A 13,084-nucleotide genomic window follows, 5' to 3' on the forward strand; every position below is an offset into this window, starting at 1 on the left:
ATATATACACACACATATATATATGTCTCTGTTTCTAACTCTCTGTCTCTGACTTTCTATATGGGAGACAGATGAAAAAATTTATGTTTTAAATTTTTTATCAAAATCTTTTGTTTTTATATCACATTCATTTCCAAAAATAATTCTTCTCTTTCTTATCTAGCATAATCATGTCTTGTAACAAAATTTAAAATAAAGAGGGAAAACAAAGTAGATTAAACATTAAAAAGGACATTTAAAAAAAAGGAAAGTAAATAAGTTCAGCAAAATTAACCAAAAATCAGGCAAGTCTGACATGGTTTACAATGTTCCATACCCATAATGCTTTACCTCTGCAAAGTTAGAAAGGAGGCAAATTTTCTGGTCTCTTCTGCAGGAATAAGATTTGGTTTCCTCTTTCAATGAGCTTCAGGCAGCCTATGAATTCATGACTAAAACTAGTGTAAATTTGTAATTCTGAACAAAATTACTCACTCTCTGCTGGGAGAAATAATTTGTTTTTAAGATCAAGGGACTTGCTCCAGAGGTGAATTGCTACAGATTCAATGCAACAGATTCCCCAGTGTTTAAAAACATCCTGAAAAGGGGAAGCTAAGTATTGGAATTCTGATCCCAACTTCAGATCACTGGGAGCTTAGGCTCTAGAGCCTGCAACTACTTTTGGATGAAACAGAGCTTTCGCAGATGTGATCAGTCATCATCGGTTCTTTTCTTTCAAATCTTAAACCAATATGAAGTCTCCATATACTAGAAAAAAGTGTGTTAACTGCATCCTTGGCTCCACCTCCTGTTGCAAAAGGAAAGCCTGACTTTTTGAAATAAATAACAATTATAGGTTATATTTATATCAATATTTTAAGGTTGCAAAGAACTGAACGAACATTATTCATTTGATCCTTACAACAACTGCTTGAGGTGGGGGGCTTCTCCTCACTTTATGGATTAGAAAATGAGGTTTAGAGAGGATAATTGTGATTTGCCTAAGCCCCAACCCTTGAAAGAGACTGGACTGGGAGTCAATCTCATGTCTTTCCATTTCCAATCCAATGCCTTTTCCCTGAGAGCAGGATGTCTCATTGAGCTCCCTGCTGCCCTCTTCACTTAGTTTTATATCTGTTCTAGAGAACAGGATGAAGCAAAAGTTTTAATCAATACCTTGTGGCTTCAATAGTATTTTTACTGGTCAAGTAGAATGGCTGGTCAAAATTGTATTCATCAAATACTCCCCACCGGAGGTGGGCCCATTCGTGGACAAACACTTTACCTGTGAGGAAACATTAACCCTTAGAAACATGTAACAACACACAGTGTCTGTTCATTGTTGACATATTTAAAATCCTGGAGACAGGAGGACCTGAGATCAAATCCGACCTCAGATACTTAATAGTTGCCTAGCTGTGTGGCCTTGGGCAAATCCCTTTGCCCCACTGCCTTATATAAATAAAATTTAAAAATAAAATAAAATCGTTTGCTCCACAGGTGTACTGTTCTCAATGGCCCCATTCAAGAAGGGGGCACAGACCCAACAGGGACTAGGTGGGGATTCCGTAGCACCAATCTTAGGCTGTGGGGGAGAATAGAGGAGAAGCTTTACCTAATAAAGCTTGAGGTTAGCTAAAGGGAGGAAGGTACAAAGTTATAGGGAAGCAGAGAGATCCTTGGCTGGTGGGGAGGTTGGTTTGGGGCTCAGGGGTGGTGATAGCAGGAGTAGAAGCCAGAGCTGATAGAAGGGATTATAGATCATATTCCTGAATGGTATGAGTTCATGCCCATAACGGAGGCCAGGAGATAAATCAAGTCTAAAGGGATGGTGGAAGAAATGAGAGGCTCAGGAGCTTGCTACTGGGTAAGGGATGGAAAACTGAGTTATAGAAAAATTCCACTTAAGCACATTGTTCATCACAACTGTGTGTGTGTGTGTGTGTGTGTGTGTGTGTGTGTGTGTGTGTGTGTGAAGCGTGCCTGCTTCCTCCAGTGTCTCCCGAATTTCCTTCAGGGAGACAACTTGCAACAACACTACCATCTTCATTAACTGGCAGATCTCCAAAGGGCTCACACACCTGAAGTTGGATGGATTCTCAGAGGCTCCTTATTCCACAGATGAGAAACCTGAAACCCAGGGAGACTGTGACTTGCCTCAAATTAAAAAATAATAAGGGTAGAAGGTAGGATTTGAACCCAGATCCTTCCACCCTAGTATCAATGTTCCTTCCACTGGTCATTTAAAGGGGGGGGGGGTTGGGGACAGGGAGTAGTCAGAGAAGCAAAGGACAATAGAAACTCTCATTGCATTAGTATTATATCTGTCTTCATGTCTGATACACAAATACATAACAAATTTGGTTCTAAATTCTAAGAAAAAGGTTGTTATCCAAGAAATCTACCTGGCTAAGCTCTGCTATCACAGGTTTCTAAACAAAACTATCAGTGTTGCATACTTTTTTTCCTATTTAAAAATCTTTAATAACAGCAATCATCACAACAGCACACGTATTTTTAGAGCAAAATTCAAAAAATAAAAATCAAGCATATTCTGTACCCCGGGGTCCATAGATATGCAAATTATCATCTAGCAAGAAGTTAGGAGTAAGATGTATATATCTTCCTTTTTCTCCACATTGTCCATATTGTAGTGTATAGGGATCATTTCCATATTTCACATAAGGATCAGCAACTATGACATCTGCCTAATAAGTAAGGGGAGAAAAGACAATTAAAGGAGAATTTAAAAAGAAGCAAATAATAAGATTGCATGTGGAATGTAGTTTCTAAAACAAGGTAAATCCTATCACTGAAATTTTTTTTTTTGAAATACCTTGCAAGAAGGAGTGGCAGAGTTTGTGAGCACCGCCTTCTCTCTTACCTGCTCATAGGACTCCAGTCTGGGGGTTAAATACTCAGATTTTGAGGTCCACGTCATGGGAAGTAGAATGCTCACATTTCTGAAATAAGTTCTTTTACTTGTAGCATGGAAGAGGAAAGTTGAAGCATCTGATACCATTTCCTGACATATTAAAAAGATATATAGAGTCATGATTTTACATCCAAATGGGAATAGGGAGTGAAAATGAACATCAGAAACCATATCCCTGACATGTATTTCTGACTATTCAGGCAAATAATTGACTAAAAAGAAATCAGCTTGATAAATGAGAGGGATTAGGTTATTATCTAAAATGTGTGTATTTGATCTATTAATTAAAAATTAAAATTTCGGTTTTTTAAAGTGAAAAGCCTTATTTTGGAAAGGGATGACCCATATTAATCATTTTGACATCATCTAAATTTCCTAATTTATCTCTTCTCTTTTCCCTTCCTGTGTAGTCATCTCCTATAACAAAGAATTTTTAAAAGAAAACAAACAATTCAGCAAAACTAGACAAAACATTAACAGACAGACAGTTATCCTTTGGTTATATCTTCCTACTTCTTCTATGATCAGTGAAAAATTTCCAACTTTTTTCCTTTCTATTTTCATTGTTGTAGTCAATGTGTATATTGTTTTGTGGTAGGAATCCTATTTAAAGAGTAATGGGAGGTAGTAGGAATATTAGGAAAAGATGTTTCATATGTGTGGAACATGTTAATTAGTTAATAAATGTTTGATGATAAAATGCTCCAGTCTTCATCATCTGTGCATGGATTATCTCTGTGGTAGATTAGTGAGGACAAAATTGAAGGACTTTTTCAATTAATATTGATGGAAAAAATCTAAACTTGAATGGATTCGCTCAGTTTCTTAATATATCCAGAATAGAAACATAGCAAGTTAGAGTCGGAAAGGACTTTAAAGGTCATCTTAGTCCAACTTCCTTATTTGACAATGAAAATATGAAATCAGGGAGGTGAAAATGTGTCCAAAGTACAGTCCTCTACTCAAATTAATGAAATTCAAATCCTCAAACATTTTTTAAAATTCATACTTTGTGTAAGGCACTGAGGACTATAAAGATAAAAGATGAAATGGTCCTTTTTCTTCAGGAAATTCCATGTGCCTGGAGGAATGAATCTTGTGTTCAGATAAGTAAGTAAATATAAAGGAAGATGAAATTCTATATTACTAATAATATCTAGCATGGCAGGAACTTTACATAGATAATCTTGTTGGATCCTCACAACGACTTGAGGTGGGTGATATTATTAGCTCTATGTTGTAGATGATTTGTCTGTTAGGTGTTAGTTGATATTAGGTGGAAATGAACCTTTGTGGAGACTCTCTTTAAAGCAATAGAGATGTTATTGAAAAGTGGAAAATAGGCCCTTCCAGAATTCATGCATATAGGTAATTGGCTTCAGAAGCTGAATTTGAGTCTCTTTATACAATTTCAAAAGGACTGAATATTTATCAGATTAGAAAAATGACTAACTTTACATTATGTTTTCTGTTCTAAAATGTGGTAGCCAATAGTTTATTCTCTTATCCTTTCTATTCTTAGAGGACATGAGTGGAGCTCACGTGTTTTTGTAGTTTCAGTAATTTGATATTTAGCAAACTTTTTGTTTTTCCTATATTTCCTCAAATCTTCTAGGAGTAAATTTTAGGATCCTATAATTCTTGTGATCACCTACAGTTAGTATTTGAAATATAGTAAGTATTCAAATATAGTAAGTATTTGAAACGAGGTAGAATATAAAAGGAGTTGTCAGGTAGACAATATACATTTTAGACTAAAAATTCAGCCCTGCCCTATGACTTCCCTCCTCTTCCTTTCCTCAATATCTTGGGCTGAGAAAACAATGGTTATAGGTACACTGTTTACAAGTTCAAGCATTTGTAAAATGAAAAAGCTTTGAAAGCCTGCAAAGAAGACATACATATATCGAACAGATGAATAACTCCTCAAATGATATTTTAGAGAATACTGCATAAAATAGAAGTACAATCAACATACTGGGGAGGAGAGAAGGGATAGAATAAGCATTGACAGCATGAGTAAAAATTGTTTACCGAGATAGAAGTACATAAGTAACAATTTTTATCCCTTACCTTTAGTTTTTGAATGAGTTTTTCATTCTCAGGAACATTGGGATTTATTGCAATCACAATACCATCATATCCATTGTCAGTTAGCTATATCATTGACCCTTCTCCTGCCTGCAGGAGACCCAATACCAGGAACAGAATAACATTTGGAAATGACCCCATTTTTGCTCAATTTGAATGAAGCCATGGGAAATGTGATTGGAAGACTATATATACTCTCACGATCAATTTCAGGGATTTGATCCAGACCAGAAAATTTGCATAAATATGAGTAAAAACATCCCTAATAATCTTGCCTCTGGAGCTGAACTCTGCATAACTTGTTTATCCTAAGAATCTAGAAGTCTCTGAAAAAAAAGTTTTTCTTACTTATTATGACAGCTAAATCTTTGCTATTCTCTAAGTGATTGATCCCAGTGAGGGAGACATTCTTTTTATAATTGTCATATAAAATAGCATATGATTCACTAATAGGCTCAAGGGTGTTGAATGGAAGTTAGAGAGGATCAGGAAGGAAAAAACTAAATTCAAAGGTTCATTTAAAACCTAAAGGAACAGTTCCTTGGACAGGAAGCGTTCTTCTTAATCCCTTAAGACCAGGAGATGCTCTCTCTTTTGGGTCTGGGAAGGAGGAAGAAAATCATGTTTTCTGGTTTATCTGGATTTATGATGAGCTGGAGATAAAGAATTGAGTAGTCAGAGAGGGAACCTATTCTCGGCAGGAGCAGCAGGTTTGTTTTCCCTTCATCAGTAGATACTTTGTGGAGGTGGGAGCCTGGCCTGGAATTCAATGAGTCCAGGAAGGTCAGAGAAAGAATACATTTGGGAAAGCTGGCCAAGAGCCCCTTGTAGTTCTTCCCCTCTGGAGTTCTTTTGCCCTATTGACCGTCTTTTCTTTTGTCCATGATTAGGGACAAAGGGAGTGGGGACCCAAATGAGTGTGTGTGTGTGTGTGTGTGTGTGTGTGTGTGTGTGTGTGTGACTGGTATAGACTCACTACCATGAAAGGAATCTGTCCTGATTGATTTTCCATGTTATATTGCTTTGTGATTCTTTTCTTTGGTTCCTTATATCATATAATAGCCCCATCTTCTAGCTTTGGACTTCTTTGTCTCCCGGGATGGCTCAGCTACTCAATTTTGAACTTACATCCTCCCCCCAATCTCTCCACTCTTCCCATCCTCCATCTTTGGGTGCATCTCCCAGGTTGGGGCTCTCCCTTCTGCCCCCTGTTCTTCTCTATGCCTGTCTCACTTTCTGAACTGGTTCTACCCTTATACGTTCTTTGACCCAGCAGTGTTTCTTTACCCAATCATATTGGACTATGTCCTTCCCATTCCAAACTGCATCATAAGCAAATCCCTTCCTCTGGCCTGTTAGTTGCCCCAATCCCTAGCACACTCGTCTTCCCCTCTCACAAGCCTACAGAAACTGGTGAGTCGATCTTATACCTCAAACAAAATAAAGACCCAGCCTAGAGTTGCTTATCACCACTGGCTAACCCTATCATTACCCATATTGCTCACAGACTTAAAGCTGGATAGAATCTGAAAGAATGTCTAATCCAATCCTCTCTTCTTATAGATAATGAAATTGAGACTTAGATTGGCTAAGGGACTGCTCCATGGTTCTGCTGGCAGTAAATCCTGTGGCTCCAGATTCAGAACTCTTCCTATTGTACCACACTATCTCCTCAAAATCTTGGGGCTCTGGAACTTAAGGATCTGAAGTCACATTGTATATAGAAAGAGCAAAGTCAGAATACAAAACAGCTAGCAGCTTAAAGCCTTCAAGTTCTTGCAGGAAACAAATAGAGGGCTCCAGAAGCAGAAGCAACTGGTGGTCCTGACTGCCAACAGCATTAAGAATGCTCCCTATTTACTTCTTGGGGAATCATAGCAAAACAGAGCCAGTTGGAAAGCCATCTACTCCAATTCTCTCATTTTACAAATATGAAACCTGAGAACCAAAGGAGTTAAGGGATTTGCCTTATGTGATAAAGGAGGCAAGATTCAGAGCAGAATTTCAAATCTGGTTCCATGAGTCCAAGTTTAATGTCCTAAGTTAAACATTCTTTCTTTCCAATCTGCCCCCTTTGTACTGTTCAGAATTTTTCAAGCAATAACAACTGCTTATAGACTTCCATCACTGGTTACTCTCGACATCTTGAGGTTGACTTGATGTTTGTCGTGTGCCATGGGTCATCTTACCCTCCTTCAAGATAGAAGGCTTCTTCCAGGAGCTCATTTTTTTGGGGGGGATGTTCCTGTTGTCTGAAATCAGCAGCCAATGTATTCCTAGGTTCCTTCAGCACCCTAAGCCAGCATTCATTTCTCATAATATATCAGTCCTAGTTGTTCAATTTTATAAGATTTGGTCATATATCTTCATCAATAATTAGATAGAATGGATATTATCCTAAGCTGAGCACTGTGCTGAGACATACTATCTATGTTCAAATGTGGAGGACTATTTCTTAAAAGAGAATTAGATTTGATCAGAGGGTAGGGCTAGGTTCAGGGGGTAGATGCTATGGTGAGATCAATTTTATCTCAAATGAGAAAGAACTTCAGCTCTTTGAATAAAACCAAGCACCTACCTTAGAATCAATGTAGGAATAAGTTCCTAAAACTGAAGTTAAAAAACACAGCTGCTGATCTGCCTTCATGGTGGTGCCTTATGCCATAGAAATCATAGATCCAGACCAACAACAACAATGAATATGACTCTACAATCCACAAAGAACAAAAGTTGATGGTCACTCAAAGAGCAATGGAGGCAAGGCAATACAGTTGAAAGGAAATGTCTTAGAGATGGAGATTAGGCAAGTCTCTTAATCTTTCTTGGGCCACACTCTTTAAAAAGTAATTAATTTTTAGGGGTGGATATGTGGTACTGTGGATAGAGTACCAGCCCTGGAGTCAGGAGTACCTGAGTTCAAATCTGACCTCAGACACTTAATAATTACCTAGCTGTGTGGCCTTGGGCAAACCACTTAACCCTATTTGCCTTGCAAAAACCTAAAAAAATAATAATTAATTTTTAATGTTCCCTGTAAAAATTGAGTTCCAAATTTTCTTTCTTCTTCCCACTCTTTCCTTATCCATTGGGGGCAAACAATATGATATCATTTACAGTATTCATAGGTTGTCATGTAAACTGTATTTCCATATTAACCATGTTGCAAAAAAGCAAAAAGCAAAACCCAAACAAATAAAAAGCAAGAAACACAAAGTGAAAAAAGTATATTTCAATTTATACTCAGGGCCCATCAGTTCTTTTTTTGCAGGTAGATACCATTTTTCATCACAGGTCCTTTCAGATGTCTTGGATCATTGTATTGATCAGAGTAGCCAAATTCTTTACAGTTGATCAACATTATGATATTGCTGTTACTTTGCTAGTTTTGTTCACTTGATTTTGCCTCAGTTCTTTTTAGCCTTCCTGGTGTTTTCTGAAGCCATCCTACTCATGATTTCTTATGGCATATTACTAATCCATTACAATTATATACACCACAATTTGTTCAGTCATTCATCAATTGAGGGCTATCCCTTTAATTTCTAATTCTTTGCCACTACAAAAAGAGGTGCCATAACTATTTTTGTATCTATATAGGTCATTTTTAGTTTTACACACACACACACACACACACACACACATTATATATATATATATATATATATATATATATATATATACATATATGTATCTCTAGATATCTCTAGATATAGAGAGATATCTGTTAGTTTTATAGCCCTTGGGATATTGTTCCAAATTGTTCTCCAGAATGGTTGGACTAGTTCACAACTCTACCAACAGCACATTAATGTCCTTGCTTTTCTACATCTCCTGTACTATTTGTCATTAAAATCTCTTCTTTCATGTTAGTCAATGAATGTGAGGTAGAACTTCAGAGTTGTTTGAACTTGCATTACTTAACTGGGGCAGCTAAGTGGTGTAGTAGATAGGGCCCTGCATCTGGAGTAAGGAAGACTCATTTTCCTGAGTACAAATCTGGTCTGAGACACTTATTAACTATGTGACCTTGGGCAAGTTACCTAATCCCATTTGTGAAGTTTTCTTACCTGAAAAATGATTTGGAGAAAGAAATGACAAATCACTCTTATATCTTTGCGAAGAAAACCCCAAATGGGATTATGAAGAATTGAATACACCTGAGAAAGAACAACAATCAATAACTATTTAGAGCATTTTTATGAGACTGTTAATAGCTCTGATATCTTCTAAAAATTTGTCTGTTTATATCTTTTATCCATTTATCAATTGCTGAATGACTTTTTTTTATAGATTTGGTTTAGTTCTCGGAATCTTTGAGAAATGAAGACTTTATCAGAAGAAAGTGCTGTAAAATATTCCCTCCACTTTCCTTCTTTCCTTTTAATTTGGACTGCATTATTATTGTTTGTGCAAAACCTTTTAAATTTCATTTAATCAAAATTACCTATTTTATTTCCTTTGATCCTCTCTGTCATAAACTTCCCTTGTCCATAGATCTGTCTAAAATTTTCCATGTTTCCCTAATTTACATATTATGTATTACAATTTATGTTAAAATAATGTACCATTTTGATTTTATCCTTGTATATGATATGGTTTGGTTTAGAGTTAGTTTCATCAAATTGCTTTCTAGTTTGACCTGCAAATTTTATCAGATGGATTTTGGATTTATCAAATGCTAGATTATCATGGTCATTTACTACTGTATATTGTGTACCTATCTATTCTATTGATCCACCACTATATTTCTTAACCAGTAACAGCTTGTTTTTATAATTCCCACTTTGTAATATAATTTGAAATCTGGTACAGCTAAACCCCTTCCTTCATCTTTAAAAAAACACTGATCCTCCTGATATTCTTGACCTTTTGTTCTTCCAGATGAATTTTATGATGATGATGATTATTACTCTGTAAAATACATTGATACTTTGAACTGGCATTAAATAAGTGAAATATATAGATTTGTCATTTTTATTATGTTGGATCACCCTGCTCATGAAGTAATTAATATCTCCAATTATCTATCTACATATATGTTTTTATTGTATGAAAAGCATTTTTGTATTTGTGTTCATATAGTTTCTGGGTTTATCTTGGTAGCAAGACTCCCAAGTATTTTATATCACTTCACTCTCCTATTTGTAAAATGAGAGTTGGATGTGTAACTATGAACCTATGGTATGCACATGAAATTACAAAGAGACATGAAAGAAATGTACTCATAGAGTGAGAGGTGAGAAGAAAAGGTGAGTTGTTCTTGAGGAAGCACAGAAGTTAAAATGATGAACTGTGGGTACACAGGCTATTCTAACAGCCATGACACAAATCATTTCCAAGTAAACCACCACCTGGACAGTCTCAGGAGCTGGCACCCTGCCCTGAGAGATAAGGTGCACTGGAGTCCTTGGGAGCTGGACATACTGCTCCACAGACCAAGGGCACTAGGCACAGCTGTGTTTTACCACCTCCCCCCTAACATACCCCTTTATCCTGTAATGTGAGATGCTGAACATACCCTGCTTGTAACCCCCCAATTCCCTCATTATCCTTTGTTCTACCATGGAAGACCTAACAGTATATATGTAATAGCTAAGCAGTAATAAAATTGAGCTGGAGGCATAAGGCAGTAATGGCTTGACTCCTTATTCTCAGCTACCCTCCGGGAGGGAGGTCACCGCTGTGGGCCCCAAGGAAGCAAGCCACAACGATGAACATTAATGATTGCTATGTTGAGACTCACAAAGAGTAAAGAGAATGTGAGGAAGGCCTCGAGAATATTAGATGGACACTTTATAATGAATTTATGGAAGGACATGGTCAAGAAGTATGCCAAGTGGACTGGCATAGATGGATCTGGAGCTGCATCATTGGAGATCCATTGGCATATTAGAAACAACTTTCTGTTATTTAAAATAGCCTAAAACTGAAATGGGCTGCCTTGTGAGATAATATTAAAGGAGAGGATGGGTGGTCATGTCAAAGATATTTTAGAAGAAATTCCAATTTGAGTTATAAAGAGAAGTTTATATTTTCTGATGTCTCTGTCTTTTGTTAACCATATGGGAAAGGTTAAGAGAGTTTACAGGGGAAGCTGAGGCCAGTAAATCTCTTGAGCTCTGGAGTTCTGAGCTGCAGTGGATTATGTATATCAGGTGTTCACAGTAATTGATTGGGAATCAATATGGCAGGCCACGGGAACAGGGAGGCCACCAGGTTGTCTACAGAGTGTGTCATCAGCCCACATCAGAAATAGAATAGGTCTAAGCTCTTAAGCTGATTGATGATGGGGTCTGACCCATTCCCAGTCTGGGCAAGATGAGGAAATCTAGTTTTTTTTAATTAAAAAAATGGAGCAAAAATTAGGAGATTGTGTATTTTCAGTAGTCAGATTGAATGGCCAAATTTAGTGAAGCCAAAGATAAACATGAGTTAGATGCTTTTGTAGAAATCACAAAAAAGGGAGAATTAAGGGAACAATCAATCAACAAGTATTTATGACATGTTTCCTATGTGGACATTGAAGGCTAGTCAAAACATTCCCTGTATATGAACAGGCAACTTTCAGTAGAAGAAATTAAAACTACTTATAATCATATGAAAAAATGTTCCAAATCATTATAAATTAGATAAATGCAAATTAAAACTACTGAGGTACCATCTCACATGTATCAGCTTGGCTAAGATGACAAAAAAGGAAAATGATCAGTGTTGGAGAGGATGTGGGAAAATTGGGACATTAATGCATTGTTGGTAGAGTTGTGAACTGATTTAGCCATTATGGAGGGCAATCTGGAACAATGTCCAAAGAGCAATAAAATTGATCATACAGTTTGATCCAGCAATATCACTTCTGGGTCTATATCACCCAAAATAATAAAAAATGCAAAAAGTCCCACATGTTCAAAACTATTTACAGTAACTGTAGAGGGGATGTCCATTAATTGGGGAATGGCTTAACAAGTTATGATTTATTAATGTTATGGAGTACTATTGTTCTATAAGAAACCATGAAGGGTCATTCTCTAGAGAAGCATTGAAAGACTTGCATGAACTGATGCTGAGTAAAGTGAACAGAACCAAGAGAACATTGTCCACATTACCAACATTGTGAGATGATAAACTCCGCTGGATGCAGCTCCTCTCAGCAGTTCAGAGATCAAGGACAATCCTGAGAGACCTGCTATGGACAATGCCATCCACCTCCAGAGAAAAGAATGTATGCAGTCTGAATGGAGAGCAAAACATACTAAAAACCTCTTTTATGTTTTTCCCTTCTCTCTCATGGTTTTTTCCTTTCCCCTTAATTCTAATTCCTCTTTCACAACATGACTAATATGTAAACATGTTAAACAGGAATATACAACTTTTACCAGACTGTTTGACGCCATAGAGAACAGGGAAGGAAGTGAGAATGGCAGAAAAATGTGCAACTCATAAATTTGCAAATGAATGAATGTTAAAAACTACCATTGCATCTAACTGGAAAAATAAAATAAAATTTTAATTAAAAAATATTCCCTGCCCTCAAAAAGCATATTATATACTAGGGAAAGTAACATGCCCACATTTGTTCTATACAAAATATATACAAATATAAGTATAGTCCCTTATCTACAAGTGGGTTGGTGGAAAGTATAATTTTTTTTCCTCAGTTGGAAGAAGGGACTGAAGGATCATGAAAGGCAGAAGCTGAATCAAACAGAAAAGTCCAGGAACTTTGGAGCTTCTCAGAGAAAAGGTGGGGAGGGGTACAGCATGTATCAGCAGTAGAACAATGTGCAGCTACCCCGATATGAATATGATCCTGAGCACTTGCTCCCTTGGTAGACTCGCCTCGCCCTCCTTCTTAAGGTGTGATTTTCCTTAGGATCTGCTCACAGCACCTAGGACTTTTTGTCTCCCTCTGCTAAACTCCTTGAGGACACGAACTGCCTCACTTTTGGATCTTAATGACTAACATATTTATAAGAGCAGAATAAATACATTTTTGTTCGTTCTTTCATTTATCCATATATTCATATTATTCTGTTCATCAGAAGGGTAGAGATAAAGAAATATTTTACTCATAGATTAATT

The 13,084-nt window shown here is 36.8% G+C and overlaps 1 protein-coding gene across 1 annotated transcript in view; it reads right to left on the reverse strand.

Moving 5' to 3' along the window:
• Window positions 1-5,156, reverse strand: part of LOC141512657 (calcium-activated chloride channel regulator 1-like) — a 32,251-nt gene extending 27,095 nt beyond the window's left edge. The window contains exons 1-4 of the mRNA XM_074221760.1: window positions 4,988-5,156; window positions 2,864-3,004; window positions 2,540-2,687; window positions 1,156-1,264 (exon numbers count right to left, since the gene is read on the reverse strand). Of these exons, the coding sequence (XP_074077861.1) occupies window positions 1,156-1,264; window positions 2,540-2,687; window positions 2,864-3,001 (395 nt within the window). The 5' untranslated portion in view covers window positions 3,002-3,004; window positions 4,988-5,156. The remainder of the gene's footprint in view (window positions 1-1,155; window positions 1,265-2,539; window positions 2,688-2,863; window positions 3,005-4,987) is intronic.
• Window positions 5,157-13,084: the final 7,928 nt, after the last annotated feature.

Source organism: Macrotis lagotis, chromosome 2 (assembly GCF_037893015.1).
Source record: "Macrotis lagotis isolate mMagLag1 chromosome 2, bilby.v1.9.chrom.fasta, whole genome shotgun sequence".
Classification (NCBI taxonomy): Eukaryota; Metazoa; Chordata; class Mammalia; order Peramelemorphia; family Peramelidae; genus Macrotis; species Macrotis lagotis.